At 35.9% G+C, this 22,203-nt stretch overlaps 1 protein-coding gene across 13 annotated transcripts in view; it reads left to right on the top strand.

Moving 5' to 3' along the window:
• Positions 1–22,203, top strand: part of MYCBP2 (MYC binding protein 2) — a 293,536-nt gene that overhangs the window by 92,964 nt on the left and 178,369 nt on the right. For 12 of the 13 annotated variants that reach the window (XM_079778973.1, XM_079778980.1, XM_079778981.1 and 9 more), the window contains 5 exons: positions 4,107–4,226; positions 5,154–5,235; positions 16,463–16,580; positions 20,430–20,634; positions 21,782–21,935. In XM_079778973.1, coding sequence (XP_079635099.1) covers positions 4,107–4,226; positions 5,154–5,235; positions 16,463–16,580; positions 20,430–20,634; positions 21,782–21,935 — 679 coding nt within the window. Of the gene's footprint in view, positions 1–2,623; positions 2,718–4,106; positions 4,227–5,153; positions 5,236–16,462; positions 16,581–20,429; positions 20,635–21,781; positions 21,936–22,203 lie in introns of those variants that run through there. The other variant, XM_079778976.1, reaches the window with a different exon arrangement.

Below are 22,203 nucleotides of genomic sequence, written 5' to 3' on the forward strand. Positions count from 1 at the left end.
TCTCTCTCCCCTATTTGTATTCCAGTGAAAAATTCACTATATTAATTGCTGTGTTCTGTTTTACATTCAATTATGTTGATGGTAAAATTTTCTAGATTATGATTTTTTGTGCGGGGGGTGTGTGGAGGGTAAGCACTGTGGATTTATTGTTAACAGGAGTGAGTTCTAAGATGGAATGTTGGAGAGCTTCTGGCTGATTGAAGAGAATTCAGAGAAGGTCACGGAATCCATCCTAAGCAGGCAAATTTTGATTAGAGGCATAATAGAGTATTTAAGGCTGAATCAATAAGTATAATATATATAAGCCATGTAATATATAGTAAGTTATTTTTTAAATGTAACCATAGACTATATTTTGAACAGATATCTAGGTTAATATTTTTTTTAGCAGTTTAGTGCCTTAGATATAAAAGCATATTAACATAGTATTTTAATTAGGAACATCTGAATTGTTCTGGAGGTAGTCTTGAAAGGCCTTAGTTTTATTCCTAAATTTTCATGTGCTAGAACTGTGTGGCCATTCATAAATTTCTTAAATTTTTTGGCTTTAGTTTTCTTATTTTAAAAATAAGAATGATAATTTCTGACTATGTGGATATGAAGATTAAATTAAGATATAGATGTTGATGTATATATTCCTTGCAAATAGAAATCCTCCATGAATACTTAATTCTTTAAATTGAATTTTTTGCTTTCTCTTTTATTATTATTCTAAAGTTGCAAAATTTGAGATTTGTTAAATACATAATTAGTTTACTTTTACAAAAATGTTTAAAGTGTAAGCCATTTGGTGGTGGTAAAATGTATAAACCTTATTTTTTATCAGACTCTAAAACTGCCCTACTATTTGTAAGCCTTAGTTTTTCCTAACTGCAAAATGCAATAACAGTACCTATGTCATCAGATTATTGTATTGATTAAAGGAAGCAACAGTAGTGAATATTGATTGAGCACTTTTCGTACATTATTTTACTTAATCTTCATAAGAGCCTTTTGAGGTGGTGTACCATTATTGCTATTTAATAGATGGGAAAGCTAAGTAAGACTTACAAAATCCAGACATCATACAACTTGCAAATAGGAGAGCTAGAATTCCAATCCAGGTCTCTTAGGCCCTAGTGCCCCAAAGCACTTATCCACTGTGCTATTTAAGCTTTCAGTGTATAGCACAGAGCCAAGTGGTTAGTAAATTGTACTTGCTACTGCTTTGCTCTTTTATTTAGTGATTTTGCTTAAAGTACTCACTATGTTCTATGATACATTTTGTGATATACATGACCATAAGGTTACCCCAAAAAGTACAGATTTAAATAAAAATTAAAATAAGTTGGAGTCCTTTAGATACTGAATCTTTTCTCTATGTGTGTATACAAATGTGCATGAACTCTCTATATATACATATCTACACAATATTTTAGATACATCTGTCAAAACTTTATAGCTATTATAATTTCAATATCATATAATGTATACATGAACCTACTTACATTAGGGAAAATATAGATATTCTTATACCTAAATGGCCACTTATAAGAATATTCAGAACAATGATTTTTCATACAAATGTGAGATTAATTTTACTGCTGCTTATTTTAACATATTACTGAATAATGAACTTGAGCAGAATTAATCTCCCTGAGTTTCACTTGGAATTTACACTAAATTTTTGCCTACTTATTAGGCACATTTTTAAAATAAACTTTAATAAATTTCTAAATTATTAGAATTGCATTGGATTTAATTGACATCAAATACAGATATCTTTTTAATTCTGCCACTGCTGCTGAAATAATCAAAAGCCTCATCCTTATTTTTTTACTTTTAACCAACTATAATAATATTGTAACCAGCTATAATAATTGAGAAGTTATATAGATATAGCTTTGTTTAGATGAACTTGAACAAAATGTTTCTAGTATTTTTACCTTTAAATACTAGCTGAAACTCTTTTAATCACTATGGTTTTAATCGGTAAATTACTAGGCTTTTTTTCCCCCTTCCCTGATGCTATGTCTCTATTGTGGGATTTGTGTCTATATTTAATCTCTGACTTAAGGAAGAGGGCAAATTGCTAAATTCAGAGGTAAAAGATTGTACTGGGCCTCAATCCATTTATATAAAGTGGAATGATACTTGCAATATTGAATTTAGTTAAGTTTGGTAATATCATATGAACACAATTTGTTTTCTATGTTAAATCAGATTTGGTTTTAGTAATTAGATATTTTTAACAATGGAGATGAAACTGTGAAATTTCTATACATCTTTCATCTTCTTTAAATAGTCTTTGGAAGCTGCTTATTTCTTTTATATAGGCCTTTGTTTATGTTTAACCATTCCACTGCATTTCCAAGTTGAGGAGTCTTTGAACTAAGAGTATATTTTGTTTTGGGTGGAGTGAAACTAATGTTGTAAATTTTTTTTGTAGCCCATCCAATCTTGTCAAACCCACATTAGATAATTTAGCAGAAGTGGAATCGTATTCTTTATCCTATTAAAGTAAAACCTCTCACTAATTCAGAATTTATTATACTACAGATGCAGTATTTGTGATCTTTTTTGAGTAAAAATTCAAAGTAATTTCTTCCTCTGAATTTTCAGGGTCATACTTATAAGGGGAAACCTGTCTAAAATCACTAGCTTTTCAAACCAAGGGCTCAAGAAATGAAGGATTCCTTCAACGTGCCTTCAACCTCTGGGTCGAGCAATTAATTCTTGTATGTTAAAGGACTTTTATGTTTATGGTATATTTTTATGTAATATAGGCCTATTTTGAATTATAATGTAGGTAACCACCTTTCATTTATTGTAGAATTTAGTTTACAGTCTGTACTGCTTCCAGGTAATAAAATTGAATTTTCTCTTAAAGGTTCTATGATTGAGACCTTTTCAGTAAGTCATATAGGCCAAACCTTTCTATGTTATTCTGAATTAGTGAGGTTTTACTGTCCTAGTGTTATAAGGAGTGGAAAGCTTTTCAGAATGATAGTCATTTTGTTATAGAAAGGAAAGTCATAAGTTAAGCCAATTCGGTCTGACCTGAATATTACTAATGTGAGAAATAGTAGATAAAAAAAGAAAGGGTAACATGAACATGATTTGATGTTATTCTGTTTAGCTTTCTAAAATGGGCAATGAGAATGTAGAATTAAAAATGTGTGTAGATCCACATGTGTACCTGCATGTTATATAGATTTGTTTAGAGTTGCTATGCCACAGTAGAGTGGCTTAGGTTGACATTTATTCTAAGGAATAAATTCCTTATACAAATGTACAAGGAATTTGAATCTTGATGATACAGAGGTCATGTTTTAGTGATGTGTAGTTTTAGATTAGGAAAAAAGATTACCTCCCTTTTTTATACATTCTAAATTAAAATATTTATATTCTGGAGTGTGTTTTTTAACTTTATAGGTAGAATGCCAGAATATTTAAAATCAAATGTAGAAATCAGGGAAGGTGTAAAGCAAGCTTAAGGGAGGAAATTATAAGAAGGGAGGAGGAAAAAAAGAAATGAAAGCAGAAGGATTTGGTTGAGAGTAGTTAGTGGTTGGGGGCCAGAAGGTAGGACAGGGAAAAGGAATGAGCTAGTTAGTGTTCATACATTTTTAAAAGTTTAATTGAGCTTAGCAATACTGATAGATAGGGTAGCCTTTCTAAGATTGGGAAATCTAAGTTATTTTTTAGTCAACTTGGAATTTTTTTTAATGGCTAGTACTAACAGTATCACTAAGTATAAAATAATTGTTAAATGACATTGCATGCAGTTATTTTTGTGCAAACTAAATTTTTCCATACAAATTATTATATTTGTAATTTTATAACATGAATTTATATTACATAACTGATTTGCTTAATAGGTTTTATTCATAATTAGATTTCTGTTTTTGTTGATTTAGCAATATTTGCAAGCAGAAGTGTATAGTACTATATCTTTTCAAAAATTGCTTCTTTGCAGGTAGATTCTTGATCTATCACTTCTAACAGTTGCAGGTTCTTCTTGCTTGTTCCTTTTAACATTTTTCTCTTGTTCTTCATAGTAAACTGATTAAAAATTTTATTTTGAAGATGAATAATGGCTTACTTACAAATTATAACACTTACAGATGGAAGTGGAGAACGAGGAGAAAAGGATGCAAGCAAAATCACAACATATCCTCCAGGCTCTGTGCGATTTGATTGTGAGCTCCGGGCAGTACAAGTCAGCTGTGGATTTCACCATTCAGGTAGCAGCTGGAACTTTAGGGTATAACTGCATTTTTACAATTGTGCTAAATCAGTTATTTGTTTAGTATAGACGAATGTAGTCTGTTAACTGTGTGTTACAATCTATAGTGTGGCAATACCTCTCAAATATAAAAAAAGCTTTGTATTTTTTACAGAATTCCTTTTAAAAACTAGGGCATGATGAAATAGGTACTTGTCTAGAGATCTAACTTTTATTCTGTCTTCTGATGGATTTATATTATAATTCTATTTAGAAAATTCCTGAAAATGAAATAATCCCTGAAATTTTTTTAGACTCCAGAATTCTTAGTTTTTATAATCAGGTCACCTATTTTGTTACTGTTTGATGAGAAATGTACATCAATAAATTTATTTTTTTAAATGTTAAAAATAATTAAATGCTTATTAAATTGTTTCATTTAGGTTATATAGCTTAGGTTGTACTATTCAACATTTATAAAAATGAAAAATGTTAAATTTTTCTTTGATGCCAAATATATTTCCTTATTCAATAAGGCATTGGCAGTTATTGAAGTTCTGACCGTTCATTGATGTTTTACATAATTATGCAGAGCTCAACTCTGTCTGTACAATAATTATCCTAGACCTGAGAGAAAAATATTTTATATGTAGTTACTTACTATTACAAACTTTACAATTGACCCAAACCAATGTTTAATGTTATTAAATGGCATTATTTAAATTTAACAGTATTTATTATGAAAAACACTGCATTTTATAACCTATAAAAATACCTTTCTGAACCTAAAATTATATTTTTCATTAAATATAAACTTATACTTCAATTGCCTATTTTAATGGCTCTATAAATTTTAAATAGCGAAAATTGCACTACTTTTCCTATAGTGTGATAGAAATATAAAATGTACATAATGAAATAATAAAGCTCTTCCTTTTGGTTTCAGTGGTTTTAATGGAAAATGGAGATGTCTATACATTTGGATATGGACAGCATGGGCAGCTAGGACATGGAGATGTCAATTCCAGGTACTCTGATTCAGCGGTTGCCAACCAGTGGGCTGCAGACCACTGGTGGTCCGAGAGGTCTGAAAGGTTGGCAACTGCTGCTCTGACTTATTGTTTGAAGATACTGTTTTGTTTTGTTTTCTTTTCCTTTCTTTTTTGTCTAAATATATATTTCTATAATTAAAATAGTATTTATACCGTTGTTTTAAAGAGTGTGGCCTGTAAAAATTACAGGTGATTCTTGATTTTATGGTTGAGTGATTTTTGTGGGGATAGATTTGTAGTTTCAATAGAAAAAATTATTTATATTCCACACACTTTAAATGTAAGTGATTATGATTATCACAAAAATCCTATATTTTTAATAATTATCTTTTTAAAGATTGCTCGTGGCAATGAAAAAGACAGTGAATATCTCCAGATTGCATTTTTAAAAATCAGTAGTGGATTCATTTATATTCCTTGATGTTGGTCCAGAATTAAAAAGAAGATATTGAAGCTTTTGAATAATTTTTAAGTAAAACATAATGATCTCTCAGAGAAACTGTACCAGTTTTCTAATCCACTCATGTGCTGATGGGCACTTAGGCTGTTACCAAATCTTAGCTATGGTGAATTGTGCTGCTATGAACATAGGGGTGCATATATCCTTTCTGATTGGTGTTTCTAGTTTCTTGGGATATATTCCTAGAAGTGGGATCGCAGGGTCAAATGGGAGTTCCATTTTCAGATTTTTGAGGAAACTCCATACTGTTCTCCACAGTGGCTGAACCAGTTTGCATTCCCACCAGCAGTGCAAAAGGGTTCCTTTTTCTCCGCATCCTCGCCAACACTTGTCATTTGTTGATTATATCCATTCTGACAGGTGTGAGATGATACCGCATTGTTGTTTTGATTTGCATCTCTCGGATAAGTAGTGACTTTGAGCATGTTTTCATATGTCTCTTGGCCTTCCTCTGTCTTCTTTAGAAAAGTATCTATTTAGGTCCATTGCCCATTTTTAAAAAAATATATTTTATTGATTTTTTACAGAGAGGAAGGGAGAGGGATAGAGAGCTAGAAACATCGATGAGAGAGAAACATCGACCAGCTGCCTCCTGCACACACCCCACCAGGGGTGTGCCCGCAACCAATGTACATGCCCTTGACCGGAATCGAACCTGGGACCTTTCAGTCTGCAGACCGACGCTCTATCCACTGAGCCAAACCGGTTTCGGCGCGTTGCCCATTTTTTGATTGAATTGTTTATCTTCCTTTTGTTAATTTGTATGAGTTCCCTGTAAATTTTGGAGATTAAACCCTTATCGGTGATAACATTGGCAAACATGTTCTCCCATGCAGTGGGCTTTCTTGTTGTTTTGTTGATGGCTTCTTTTGCTGTGCAAAAGCTTTTTATTTTGATGTAGTCCCATTTGTTTATTTTCTCTGTAGTTTCCATTGCCCTAGGAGCTGTGACTGTAAAGATATTGCTAGGACACACGTCTACTATTTTGCTGCCTATGGAGTCTTGTAGGATTTTTATGGTTTCCCATCTTACATTCAAGTCCTTGAGCCATTTTGAGTTTGTTTTTGTGTGTGGTGTAAGTTGGTGATCTAGTTTCATTTTTTTTTGCATGTATCTGTCCAAATATCCCAGCACCATTTATTAAAGAGACTGTTTTGACTCCATTGTATGCTCCTGCCTCCTTTGTCAAATATTAATTGAGCATAATGGCTTCTCTGTTCTGTTCCATTGGTCTATTCGTCTGTTATTGTGCCAGTAACAGGCAGTTTTGAGAACTGTGGCTTGGTAATATAGCTTGATATCTGGTAATGTGACCCCTCCAACTTTGTCCTTCTTTCTCAGGACTGCTGTGGCTATTCGGAGTCTTTTTTTATTCCAGATGAATTTTTGGAACGTTTGTTCTAGATCTTTGAAATATGCCTTTGATATTTTAATGGGGATTGCATTGAATCTGTAAATTGCTTTGGGTATTATGGACATTTTAATGATGTTGATTCTACCAGTCCATGAACATGGAATGTTTTTCCATTTGTTTATGTCTTCCTCTATCTCTTTTTTTAATGTCCTGTAGTTTTCTGAGTACAGGTCTTTTACGTCCTTAGTTAAGTTTATTCCTAGGTATCTTAATTTTTTTGGTGCAATGGTAAATGGGATTTTTTTTTTTTCGTTTCTCTTTTTGTGAGTTTATTATTGGTGTATAAAAAGACCATAGATTTCTGGGTGTTAATTTTGTATCCTGCTACATTGCCAAATTCATTTATTAGGTCTAGTAGTTTTTTGATGGAGTCTTTGGGGTTTTCTGTGTATAGTATCATGTCATCTGTGAATAAGGACAGTTTTACTTCTTCATTTCCAATTTGGAAGCCTTTTATTTCTTCTTTTTGTCTGATCGCTATGGCTAGCACTTTCAGTACTGTATCGAGTAGGAGTGGTGAAAGTGGGCATCCCTGTCTTATTCCTGTTCTTAGGGGAAATGAGTTTAGTTTTTGCCCATTGAGTATGATGTTGGCTATAGGTTTGTCATATAAGGCTTTTATTATATTGAGGTATGATTCCTCTATTCCCACTTTGCTGAGAGTTTTTATCAGGAAAGGGTGTTGGATTTTGTCAAATGCTTTTTCTGCATCAATTGATATGATTATGTGATTTTTGTCTCTCAGTTTGTTTATGTGATATATCACATTTATTGATTTATAAATATTGTACCATCCTTGCATGCCCTGAATAAATCCCACTTGGTCATGGTGTATGATCATTTTAATGTAATGCTGAATCCGATTTGCTAGGATTTTGTTAAGGATTTTAGCATCTATGTTCATGAGGGATATTGGCCTGTAGTTTTCTTTTTTTGTGGTGTCTTTATCTGGTTTTGGTATTAGGGTAATGCTGGCTTCATAGAAAGAGCTTGGAAGTGTGCCTTTCTCTTGAATTTTTTGGCGTAGTCTGAGGAGGATAGTTTTTAGTTCTTCTTTGAATGCTTGGTAGAACTCCCTGTAAAGTCATCCAGACCAGGGCTTTTGTTTGCTGGAAGATTTTTAATTTCTGCTTCAATTTCTTTGGTAGTTATCGGCCTATTCAGGTTTTTTGATTCTTCTTGATTGAGTTTTGGGAGCTTGTATTTTTCTAAGAATATGTCCATTTCATCTAGGTTGTCCATTGTATGGGTCATTTTCAAAGATAAACCACATATTGGGACACAGGCAAAGTCTCTTCAAATTCAAGAAGATAGAAATCATATCAAGCATCTTCTCAGATCACAATGGCAAAAAACTAGAAATGAACTACAATAAAAACAATTTTAAAAAATCAAACACCTGGAGGCTAAATAGCATGCTATTAAACATGATTGGGTGACCAAAGAGATCAAAGAAGAAATAAAAAACATCATGGCAACAAATGACAATGAAAACACAATAATCCAAAATCTATGGGACACAGTGAAAGTCTTGAGAGGGAATTTCATAGCTCTACTGATCTACGTCAAAAAACAAGAAAAAATGATAATAAATTATCTAACCCTACAACTCAAAGAGTTAGAAAGAGAGCAACAAAAAAAGCCCAGTGTAAGCAGGAAGGAAATAATAAAAGATCAGAGTGGAGATAAAGGACATAGAGACCAAAGAAACACAATATAAAAGATCAACAAAACCAAGAGCTGGTTCTTTGAAAGGATAAACAAGATTGATGAACCTCTAGCCAGGCTCACCAAGAAGCAAAGAGAGAGGACCCAAATAAACAAAATCAGAAATGAAGGAGGTGAAGTAACAACCGATCCCACGGAAATACAAACAATTATGAAAAAATACTATGAACAACTCTGTTCCAAGATCCGTGATTCTTAATCGTGGCTGCACACTAAATTTACTTGGGTAGCTTCAGAAATATCATGTACAGATTCTACAGCTAGAATTTCTAAGAGGTTTGTGTTGTGGGTGAGGGTTGGTATTAGAGGCAGCTAGTCCAGTCCTATATAGAATGGCAGCATCTGTCTTTTAAAAACTCCAGATTCTAATGCTAGTCCAGAATTGAGAACTCCTGTCTGTCCTTAAGAGGATGGGGTCAAGTTCATTTGCAATCAACTCCTGTCTGTCCTTAAGAGGATGGGGTCAGGTTCATTTGCAATCAACTCCTGTCTGTCCTTAAGAGTATGGGGTCAGGTTCATTTGCACATAAAATAAGGATGAAATAGAGTGTCCTCAGTTACTTTGATGAATGTTGTTGCTAATAAGAAGGGATGATTGAGGTGTAATTGAGTTGAACTTCTCAATAAAAGGACCAGAGCAACATACATTTGACATTATTGTCAAGAGGTTTGTAAGATTATCACAATCTTAATGACAAATACTGTGCTTGTAAAGAGAGCAAAAGGTCTTTGGCAAAATTACTTTTATCAAATGTCACTGGATGTGACATTGGATATTGGACACTGCATATGACCCAATATGAATGGCTTGCAAGGTTGAGCAATTACTTTCACAGGTGTTAGAGGCAGCAGATATTTTGCTTCACCTTTGAATGGCCTCACTAATATGTAGATACTGAGTCAGGGCTTATAGTTGGTGTGGAAGAGAATTTAGCAAGTTTTAGTTCTATTTCTCACTGAAGACTCACGACATAGAACAAGAGGGTTTATTATTATGACATCAGTGTTGCTGCTGTTATTTAGCTGGTGATGATTTTGTGAGTCATGATATAAACTGGGAAAGGTGCATTATAGTTAGACATGATGGAGCATCGATCATGTGTGCAGCAAGGAGGGCAATTCTCCACAGATCTGACTGTACTTGGTTGTCATTCCACAGAAAATTGGTAAATCGTTATATTTCATGGTCTTGACTTCTTGGAAGGGAAATTGTGAAATTCTTGACTATAATCAAATCACAGACCTCTGGTAACTGTGAAATATGAAGAATGAACAGCATAAGCCAAGATCCTGCCACACCATGTTGAGGTATAATGGCTATTGAAAGGGAAGGTGCTCATGTCAGCTTTTAATATGAAGAGGTTACGCAAAAACTTGACCTAATGGTCCTGATTATACCAGTGAGCACCATTCCTTGATTAGCAGTGACTTGTTCAGGTGATAATACCAACCGTCTTCTAAGTATGTTAAATATCCTACCTAATAAAATGGTAATATGTAAATTACCATCACTCCGCTACGCCCACGATTGGGCCAGCGGAAGGCGCAGGGGGCGGGACTCGGGGTGGCCGGGGTAGCCGATTGAGCTCAGCGTCCGCGCCATGGCTGTGCTGTGGAACAGAAGGGGCCTCTGGGGCAGCGAGCTCACATCCTGCCGCAGACCATCAAAAGCGGGGGAGCTGGGTGCCTGTCCGCTCAGGCACCAGGCCTTTCAGAAGCCTTCGCCGCGCCGGAGGCTTCTGAAAGGCCTGGTGCACCAGCGGACAGACACCCAGCTCCCCCGCGATCGAAAGCGAAAGCGTGGGAGCTGGGTGCCTGTCCGCTCAGGCACCAGGCCTTTCAGAAGCCTTCGCCGCGCCGGAGGCTTCCGAAAGGCCTGGTGCACCAGCAGACAGGCACCCAGCTCCCCCACAATCGAAAGCGAAAGCCTGTAGGGGACCCTACACGTTCATGATTCAATCATGCACTGGGCCTCTAGTCATGAATATGATAGCTTTTCGTGTTGAAAATAAAATATTAGGATTTGTTAAGAAAATTAAACTCTAGTGAGATTTGCTTTAACTGCCCAAAGTTGTTCTTTTCTAATGTGTAAATGTCCACTTCTCTTTCCATTGATTGAGTTGTAACTGTAAGGTTGAATATATGTGCTGTGTGGAGAGCTACGATGGATAGCCCAGTGAAATAATGCCTACACACTGTGCCTGTTGGATTAAGCAATTATTCAAAACCATTTCTGCTGTAAGCATTCTAGTTACCCTCTTTGTCTAGATGTATTAGGATTTGGAAGGCAGGAGTAAAGGACTGGGTTATTAATTCAGAAAGGAATTGATTCACTTTTATGGAGGACCAATCCCAGGAGGAACAAAGTCCCTATAGCATACATATTACCTACCACAAAGCAAAACATTTATAGACAGTTGAAATAGTGTAGAGTTGGTGAGTCTTTTTTTAAGTTTCCAGTAATCAAGTGCTTTTAACTGGAATTTATTGTATAGCACACATTGATAATGTGTGATTAATGTCAGATAAATATTGCAGTGTGCATGATGATAAAGATAGATAAATATTATTCATATTCTCTTTATTTAATGTATTGACTTGCCATAATTACTGAGCTCAATCTCTAGTTTGGGTCCTGATTCTATCACTTGGTACCTATATAACCTTGGCCAAGTTATATGACTTTCCTATGTCTCATTTGCTTTCTCTATTAAATGGGAGTAAGTATATTTGCCTCAGAAGGTTGTTGTGAGAATTCAGTGAGATGATGCATGTTATTTACTTAGCACAGGGCATAACCCATGGTAAGTGCTCAATAAATGTTATCTGTTATTGTTGTCCCTTTTTAAAGTGAATGTAAGAAAAGTTTTTGATGGCTTTTATACATTCACTCATGACTTGAGTCTACCAACCCACTTTTTTGCTTATTTTGTCCAGTATGCTTCTAAATTTCTGAATTCCAAATTCTTTTACCATTTTCAATAAATTTAAACCTGGATGTTGGGAAATAGACTATATAGTTGAGATGTTTTTATTCTCCTTTTCCAATAAAATTTTGCTAGTTTTTATAATGTTTCTGAGTTTTATCTTTTTCTTGCTATACTGTGCTCCTTCTGCATTAATATTCTATACCAGTGGTTCTCAACCTTTCTAATGTCGCAACCCTTTAATACAGTTCCTCATGTTGTGGTGACCCCCAACCATAAAATTATTTTCGTTGCTACTTCATAACTGTAATTTTGCTACTATTAATGAATCATAATGTAAATATCTGTGTTTTCCTATGGTCTTAGGCTCTACAACAACGGTTCTCAACCTGTGGGTCACGACCCACAGGTTGAGAACCGCTAGCAGGGTCACCTAAGACCATTGGAAAGCACAGATATTTACATTACGATTCATAACAGTAGCAAAATTACAGTTATGAAGTAGCAACGAAAATAATTTTATGGTTGGGGGTCACCACAACATGAGGAACTGTATTAAAGGGTAGCGGCATTACAAAGGTTGAGAACCACTGTTATACCATCATTGTGTCTGGAACAATTTAGACAAGGTTCAAATTTTTGCTTCATCTCTTACCAACTATATGACTGTAATTTACTAAGCCTTAGTTTAAATAACGATTCTTGAGGAATTAATATGGTAATTGTAAAGTGCCTGACATGCGCGCGCACGCAAGCACACACACGATTTTTCTCTTCTGCTCTTCCTGTGTTTTCCAAATCTACACTAATAAAAGAGAAACATGCAAATTACCGTCACTCCGCTATGCTACCAGCCAATCAGTGAGTATGCAAATTAACCTGAATATATGGCGGCAGTCCCTCCCCCCCCCCCGCCCACCACTCAGGGCCTTTGGGGGTCGGAGAAGTCAGGCGCCAGTGCCTGAGGCTGGCTGCAGCCCGGGAGACGAAGAAACCGTCTGCCCCATGATCCCAGGCTGCAGACAGCAGCAGAAGCCTCACGTCCGCCTGCCCCACGTCCTGGGGGAGATGGAGAAACCGGGCCCCAGCGCCTGAGGCTAGCTGCAGCTGGGAGACAAAGAAGCTGCCTGCCCCCTGATCTCAGGCCAAAATACAGCACTTGCGGCTACAGCCCAGGGGAAGCTACCTGCCCATCATCCCCTGTGGCTGAAGCCGGCCTGGGCACCTATGGCTGACCCGAGGGAGGGAAGCCTGGATCCCGGGTGCCTGTGGTCGGCTGGAGGAGGGAATCCTGGGTCCTGGATGCGGGGCCGAGGCAGAGGTGGTTAGGGGCAATCAGGCCAGCAGGGGAGCAGTTAGGGACAATCAGGCTGGCAGGCAGGAGAAGTTAGGGGCAATTAGGCATGCAGGTGAGTGGTTAGGAGCCAGCAGTTCTGGTTCTGGATTGTGAGAGGGATGTCCGACTGCCAGTTATCCCCTGAGGGGTTCCAGATTAGAGAGGGTGCAGGCCAGGCTGAGGGATACCCTTCCCACTCCCCCTCTCCCCCTCCACGAATTTCGTGCACCGGGCCACTAGTAATTTAATAAATGGGCTCACTAGCATCAGGGAAAGAGATCAAAGACTATATATTAGAAGACCTGCCACCAACTCTTGGAAAAATCTTTTTAAGTTCTTCAGATCTACTCATAGAGTTATTTCATCAATCAATATATCATTGATTGCTGAAATAACATTGCTGAAAAGATATTTTATGTACAAGTGTGAAGGGATAATTGTTTATTTGCCAAACTCTCCATATCTCAGAGTTGAGAACTATTTTACTTTTCACTGCTGTTCTTAGCTGTATTACTCCATTAAAATAAAATAAAATAAAATAAAATAAAATAAAATAAAATAAAATAAAATAAAATAAAATAACCACTAGTGCTCTTTTGAGGCATGGCCATTCTGCTCTTCTTCCCTTTTATTACCTACCAACCTTTCAGTCATTGCCTTTCATTCATTGAAAATTTAGTGTCTGCCTCATAGTGTTTTCTCAGTCTGAGTTTTGTCACACACATGAGTGACTTCAATATCTCTGTGAATGACACCATACAATATAATTATATGACACCCTTATATCTAGTAAACTTTACTTCCACATTCATTATGGTTATTCCCAGTGCCCATCCTGAATCTGGCACAGCTCAAACTTTGAATTTAAGTTTACACAACCATAATCTGATCACAATTTCTCCTTCTTTTACTTAGCTTTACTTAACTTTAGTTGGCCATTGACATTATCAGTACTCAGTTCCCTATAGCCCTCTGCTTTTTTACTCTTTCACCCTTTTCATTTTACCTAAGTTAGAGATTATTTCTTCTCTTCACCTATACTCTTACCAGTATCCTCAATTCCCTTACCCTCTTGGTCTTGATGCTAAAGCATGGCAAAACTTCAGGCATGAATCAATCTGTCTGTATTTTTCATGTCTAACTTAGGTTTCAGAAAAAAATATACTCATGTATAGTTATATGGTTTCCAGATTCAATTAATTTCACTATGATGGGCAGTAATCCTCCTGTTTTGTAGTTTTAAACTATTTGGTTTCAGATCTTTTGAGAATTTGATGAAAGATATATGCTCTCTTTTCAGAATAAATAGATACAAGAACATATATACAGAAATTGACTTATAGATTCACATATCTCCTGAAGCTCATTAAAATACTTCCCAGAAGCCCTTTGGATCAGGTTTAAAAACTTCTGATCTCGGTACTTAATTTGTTCCATCCAGCATCGTACCTTTTCTATAATCTTCAGATTCTCTGCTCACCTACTTCCTTTTTCATCTCAGCACATGATCTCTATTAGAACAAAAATAAAAACTGTTAGGTGGGAAATTCTTTAGCCCGCCAACTGTACAAACACACTTGCATCCATACTACTACTTTGCTACTTTTTAATGTAATATTTATGAAGCCTATCTATACCTTTTCCTTAGGGATCAAGTTCTGTTTCTCGTCTCCTCTCTGACCTGTATATTTAGCCTCATTATTTTTACTCTTTTAAACTTCTTCAACTCTCCATCATTTTAAAGGACCAAAGTCTTCCCTTCAACTTCATTTTCCCTTTAGTTGTTGTTTCTTTTTCTCTTTCCTGCTGAGATGCCTGAAGGGATTTTGCATAGTCTAGGACCCCACTGTTAATTTCTCATCTGCTACAGTGTTGTGCCTACTCCTACCAAAGACTTTCTTCTTGCTAAAAAGTTGAGTGGTCAGTGGATGTCTCTCTAAAGCATTTGGCATGTAGATTATTTCCCCCTTCTTGAAATCTTCTTTTGCAATAACTCACTTCATTTTCCAGAATTCATTATTCCTCATTGGTATGTCCTAGATTTCTACTAGTTTTTCTTTCTCTGTCCATACTGACAGTGTTAGAAGAGATTCAGAATGAAAACCAGGATTTCTTCTTTTCTCTTTTTAATCATCTTCATTCATTCTCATAGCTTAAAAATGTTACCACTGTGTACCTTGTTGCATAAGCAAAAATCCTTCCTGACCTCATATCAATCATTTGCCAAGTCCAGTCAGTTATTTTTTTTACATAGCTGTCAAGTTCATTCATTGTTTTCAATCTACTCTGTTCCTAGTTTGTGCCTTCATCTTAATTCACCCAGTTATTGTGAATGTTTTTAACTAGGTTTCCAGCTGTTAATCTTGCCTCTTTCCATTCATTTTTCATTGCAGCCTGAAAAATTATTAAAAATATATTTTATATAACGTTTAAAGTTTAAAGTATCATAATAACATTGTCTCAAAATCGAGCCCTTCTGTTATGTATGGATTATTTCTATAGTGATGATTATTCTAATTACAGATAATGATTACTAAAAATGGTTAATAAATGGTAAATAGAGTGATACAAGAATGGATCTAAGGATGTTATTTATCATATTTGTTATCATTTATTTTGTTAACTGTGTGCCAAGCACTTGACATATGTGAGCTTCCTTATTGTTCATAAGAACCCTATGGATTATTATTATCTTCTGTGTTATAACAGAGAAAAATGAAATGCAGAAAGGATGAGTAACTTGTTCAAAGTCATGGTCATGTTGGTGTTACTTCTTGGAGCCAGGATTCACACCCATATCTCTAACTTAAGCTTTTAGCAACTGCTGCATAGCCTCTCATGATACTGCATTCTGATTCATTAACTACTGTGTTAAAATCTTAAGTTATAGCCCAGTGGAAAAAAAATAGAAAAGAGGACATCAAATCAGTTGTTTCTTATAGTTCCTGGGTTGAATTTCTGTTAAATTATTGCATGATTATATCATCCAATAAATATTTATAAAGATCTCCAACAATGCTATTTACTGTTAAAGATTAAAGAAATTTTCTTCTACAACAAAAGTAGCACCAGTCTTTCAGAACAATTAAAAATTGTGTCTATAATTAGGATAATAAATTCAGGAAATCTTTTAAATAATCTCCTTAAAATCATTGATTATGTCATTTTCATCTTTGTATCCTGAGCACTTAGAATGGAGACAGTAATATAGCACTTAAATAACTTTTTACTGAATATTCATATTAGTGCCTATTATCTCTTTTCCTTATGCATTGTTTGTTTATTATTTCAGTTGGGTCTTTTAAGATATTGACTTAATTTTTTTTTTTTTAACCTAGGGGATGTCCCACTCTTGTTCAAGCATTGCCAGGTCCTAGCACACAAGTTACTGCAGGCAGCAACCATACGGCAGTACTTTTAATGGATGGACAGGTCTTCACATTTGGAAGTTTTTCTGTAAGGAATTTTTAAAGCATTGATAATATTCATTGTATCATTGTCTTACAATTTATCTACATGAGCCTTTTTTTCTGGTTTCAGTGAAATTCTTGTATTATAATTATTGCATATGCGTATTTCCTGTCTCTGCCCTCAATACACACAGAACTTGAATGACATTACAAAAGTCTAGTTTTCTTATTAGATTTGTTTAAAGTTATAGTTTCCTTTTTCTTCTTTCTCCATTTGCCTGTCTGCTTCATTCTCTTTCTCTTGACTACAGTAGAGATCAAGGAACAGCTCCATAAGATTGCTAATAAACCTGTATCATCTCTGACATGGATAAATATTCAGAACTCTGTAACCTAAGTCCTTGTGATGCAATTTGCAGCTCTTGATTATTTAAAAAATTTTAAGTGAACTTTAAAAAATCTTTTATTTGGAAATTATTTTAAGCATATAAAAAGGTTGTATAGTTCCTCTAGTTATGTCCCTGAAAATTTTGAGCTGCTGCCTCTGTGCTGGGAGTGAGTTTATGAGCGAGCTCTTTAAGGGGAGCATCTCAGTCTCCCACAGCCCTTTGTCTTTCTCAGACATAACCCCCACTGATCTGACAGCCAATGTTATGGCTGGTCCCTGGTCTGGGGAGCCCGGTTTGGGGCTGAAACCTCTGAAGCTGTTCTCCCTCCTGATTATTTTTTTAAAAATATATTTCTTTATTGATTTCAGAGAAGAAGGGAGAGGGAGAGAGAGATAGAAATATTAATGATGAGAGAGAATAATTGATTGGCTGCCTCCTGCACACCCCCTACTAGAGATGGAGCCCTCAACCTGGTCATGTGTCCTTGGCCAGAATGGAACCGGGCTGCTGCTCTGTCTACTGAGCCAAACCGGGTAGGGCCTTCCTGATTCTTAATCGCCACACTGTGGGTGTGGGACCTGCCAAGTCCACCCCTGCATCTCCACCCCTCCTACCAGTCTAGACGTGGTTTCTTCTTTTTATCCTTAGTTATAGGAGCTCAGTTCAGCTAGTCTTCAGGTGGTTATCAGTGATTGTTGTTTTAGAATTTAGTTATAATTTTGATGTGCTCATGGGAGAAGGCTAGCTCAGAGGTTACCTTCTCTGCCCTCTTGACTGGAAGTCTCAAAATCTCTTATTCTTTTTTTACATCTATATAATACTCCACTGTGAATATATACTCTAGTTTTTTCAATTAATTTTTTATATAATTAAATGACAAAATTTTATTCAAGGGTCTGAAGATTTGCAAATCATAAAACGAGCAGGTAACACCCAGAGTATTCTGAAGGAAAGAAAAATTGACAGTTTTTATAGTAAAAGGTACATTCTTGAGATGAGTAAGTCCTACAATCTTGGCTTCTGGATTAGTTTTAGATGACAATCTTCCAGATGTCCAGTGGTCTGGACACATGAACATTCTTTCCTAAATTCTTCAGAGCATAATATATAGGATTTATATACTTATCTCCAGGAATTGATATACACGGAAAAGTTTAAAAGTTTATGTCTTTGAGCTAGTTATAGTAAAATAAAACCTATTCCTCATGTTTCAGGCCATTCTGATTTAAGTGGTTTTTGTTAGTTTTGATCTGGTGATTGAATCAATTTTTTATGCTTGGACATTTAAGTACTTTCCAATATTTTGCAGTGATAGCAATAAATATTGTTAGAGATATATTTTTGAGGAAAATTTTTAGAAGTAAGATTGCTGGGTTGAAAGTTAAATACCTGTGTAGTTTTGTGAGATATTATCAGTTCCCTTCTCTTTTGTATTCTCACCAAATATGAGGTTGCCTATTTCTCCACAATCTTGTCAACAAAATGTGTTATCATACCTTTTAATTTGCATCAGTCAGATGGGTAGAAAAACGGCCCTAAATACTGTGAAGTCGTTTTCTTGTAGCTAGTGCTGTGAACCTTCAAGTCTTTACCCGTATTTAGTTTTCTGACATTAAGGGTAGGATTTTCTTTTTGTGGGGATGCTTTGGTCAGTGCCTTTTCTAAGACCTGCATACTCTTCTGCTCTCTTTCTCAAGCCCCCACTCCCACCCTCTTTGTGCTCTCCACCCCGCAGGCTTGCAGTGGGAGGTGGGTGAAGAAAACTCCGTTGAATTAGTTTTTTCCCTCTGGTTACAGATAACTTAAGGTTATGAAATCTGCTTTTTCCTAAAACTGCTAAAGGCTTGATTTATATGTGGTTTTATTTGGTCTGTGTGTTGGCTTTGGGGGGAATGTGAGTGGTAATACTTGAAATCAAACAGTCATTATTATCCTCTAGCCCCAAAATTCCTATTTGTGAACTTTAATGAATTTAAATATGGTTTATTTATAATCAGGTATCTATCATATTTTTGGTCTGCTTTTCTTCACATTAGTTGGTTGATAATAAAGGAATAGATATTTAGTTCAATAGTCAATAAAAAATATTTCTTTTCTCTCCAAAGCATAATATATCCTTGAATATGATGTACTTTGCTCACTGTTTATATTTTTATGCTCTTCTTTTTCTTTGTCAACAAATAAGGATAGTCATTGAAAGAAGCTGGGAATGAACATCGAATTTTTTTGGCTTCTTCTCCAGTCACGTGCTTGAATTTTTTTGGCTGCTTCCAGCCATTTTACCTTCCCCGGTTTATCAAGGGGTTGAACCAAAAGTGCTTTTACAGTCAGTTTATAGCTGTATTTTCTTTCTGTGGTGGTGAAGGAGTAACAACAAAACCCATTAGAAACCTGGTAGTTGGCTGAGAACTAAGCTATTGGCAGTACACAGGCATTTTTGTTCTTTTTTTTTTTTTCCTATAGTTTATAATTCCCATCACTTGTAAATATCCTTGGGTACTATGATGCAGCATTTTCTGCTCTCCAGATGATTTTTGGAAGAGGGACACTATGGGGAGAGAGAAAGATCCTGTGCCAGGGGTGGATAAATATTTACCAATCCATCTACATTCTTTTACAGCTAGTAGCATAGAGAAATTTCCTATTACTTTTCAAATTAAGCTCTTACCTAACCAGGTACTAATAGACAGCAAATAAGTGAGTTAGCAATTATTTGCTTAAGACATCATACCTTATTGTTGATTCTGTTGTTTGTATTGAACCTTAAATGAAATTACTTGATCATCTGAAAAAAATGTGTTTTTGTAGTTGTATTCACAATTGTGGTATTTGTTATTTTGGTCTTTTACTCAAATGTTTCCAGATTGTGTGAATTCAATAGATTTTCTGTGATACTGTCAACTTAAAATGTCAAAGTGACTTTTTAAATGAGCTATTTGTAATACTAATTTTTAAGTATATTATGTATTTATATACTTTTCATTTAAATGTAAATGAAGACAGTCACAGTATTTCAGGGAGATTTCTTACATGGAAAAATATTTCAAGTTTGTTATTATTTTTTTAATAATATACTTTGTGCCTGGCCAGCATGGCTCAGTGGTTGAGCATCCATCTATGAACCAGAAGATTGCTGGTTTGATTCCTGGTCAGGGCACATGCTTGGGTTGTGATCTCGATCTTACAGTAGGGGGCGTGCAGGAGGCAGCCAATCAATGATTCTCTCTCATCATTAATGTTTCTATCTCTCTCCCTCTCCCTTCCTCTCTGAAATCAATAAAAATATGTTTTTAAAAAATAATATACTGTGATCTATTAGGTGAAGAATTCCTAGGAATAATGAAAATTATTTTATACCTTTATAAATGTTTGGTTAAATTTCACATGAATTTAATTGATGGCTAATAATGTCTCATAGAGCTGTTTTTATCTACAGTCTCACTTTATAAAAATTATAGATTATTTATTCAGTAATACTGTTAATATTGGTGCATTTAATCTTTCAGAAAGGACAGCTGGGCAGACCAATTCTGGATGTGCCATATTGGAATGCAAAACCAGCTCCCATGCCTAACATTGGATCAAAATATGGAAGAAAAGCTACCTGGATAGGTGCAAGTGGGGACCAGACTTTCTTACGAATTGATGAAGCACTTATTAATTCTCATGTGCTTGCTACATCAGAAATTTTTGCCAGTAAACACATAATAGGTAATACTCAAAACAAACTGACATCCCCACCATAAATCTTTATCTTGATTAATAGTAAATGGTTCATTTTTCCTTATTATGAGATATAATCTTACAGTTTTTTGTTTTCTTTCTGTCTGAAGAAATTTAAAAGAAGCTTCTGAGTGTCTTTTTTATATTTGTCTGTTTGCTGGAAGAATGCAATAATTGAGAGATCTAGAAACAAACTATTTATAAGCTAGAGAGTAGTAGAAATATAAGCTATATTGTAACCTAATTGAAAGGAGGAATTTTTCTGTATTGGTTCTTAATATATTATAGAAATTAATTTTAGAAGGTTTCATAAGTCAAACTTATCAATCCATACTTGTGTCCCTGATATCATCCTATATAATAAAAGCCAAGCGACAGAAACGACCACAGCCCCTTACCCCAGCCGGCAGCCCTCCAGCAAGTGGTTATGGGCGATCAGGCAGGCAGGCGAGCAGTTAGGGGCAATCAGGGAGGCAGGCAGAGTGGTTATGGGCGATCAGGCAGAGTGCTTAGGAGTGATCAGGCAGGCAGAGGCGGTTAGGGGCGATCAGGCAGGCAGAGGCGGTTAGGGGTGATCAGGCAGGCAGAGTGCTTAAGGGCGATCAGGCAGAGTGCTTAGGGGTGATCAGGCAGGCAGAGTGCTTAGGGGCAATCAGGCAGAGTGCTTAGGGGTGATCAGGCAGGCAGAGTGCTTAGGGGTGATCAGGCAGGCAGAGGCAGTTAGGGGCGATCAGGCAGGCAGAGGCAGTTAGGGGCCAGTGTCCTGGATTGCGAGAGTGATGTTCAGCAGTTGGACATCACCTGAGAGGTCCCGGATTTTGAGAGGGTGCAGTCCGGACTTAGGCTCTCCCTCCCCACCCCATCCCCCGGTGCCCCTCGTACACGAATTTGGTGCACCAGGCCTCTAGTTAATTATATAATAGAGTAGTATAGTGTAGAAATCAACAGCATGTGTTGTAGATTAGACAACCTGAGATATTAGTCCTAATTCTGCTATTAAAAGGGTTTTCGTTATTTAACCTCTTTAAGTTTCAGTTTCTTCATCTATAAAATGAAGAAACTAATAATACCTTATAAGTTGGGGAAATATAAAAAGGTAATCGATCTTTTAAATATGTAACTATCTTTTCTCAAGGCTTGGTACCTGCTTCTATGTCAGAACCTCCTCCATTTAAATGTCTTTTGATAAATAAAGTGGATGGGAGTTGTAAAACGTTTAATGACTCTGAACAAGAGGATCTGCAAGGATTTGGTGTGTGTCTTGATCCTGTGTATGATGTCATTTGGAGGTAAGCTTCTCTGTTTATAAACTAGAGTAGTAAATAAATTTTGATCAAATTCTGTTCTTGTGGTACTATGAAATTTATGTATGGGTAGATTTTTCATATCTGAGAACTCTCCTGTTTAACTGTTAACTACACTTGTTATCATAGTGATTCACAGGGACCCTTACAGTATAGTGTAGTGACTAAGAGCAAGTGTTCTGGGCCAAACTGCCTATAGGTATATTCCAGCTCCACAATTTACTTTCTGTGTGCCTTTGGAAAAGTTATTGTG

The sequence above is a fragment of the Cnephaeus nilssonii genome (genome assembly GCF_951640355.1).
Source record: "Cnephaeus nilssonii genome assembly, chromosome: 8".
NCBI lineage: Eukaryota > Metazoa > Chordata > Mammalia > Chiroptera > Vespertilionidae > Cnephaeus > Cnephaeus nilssonii.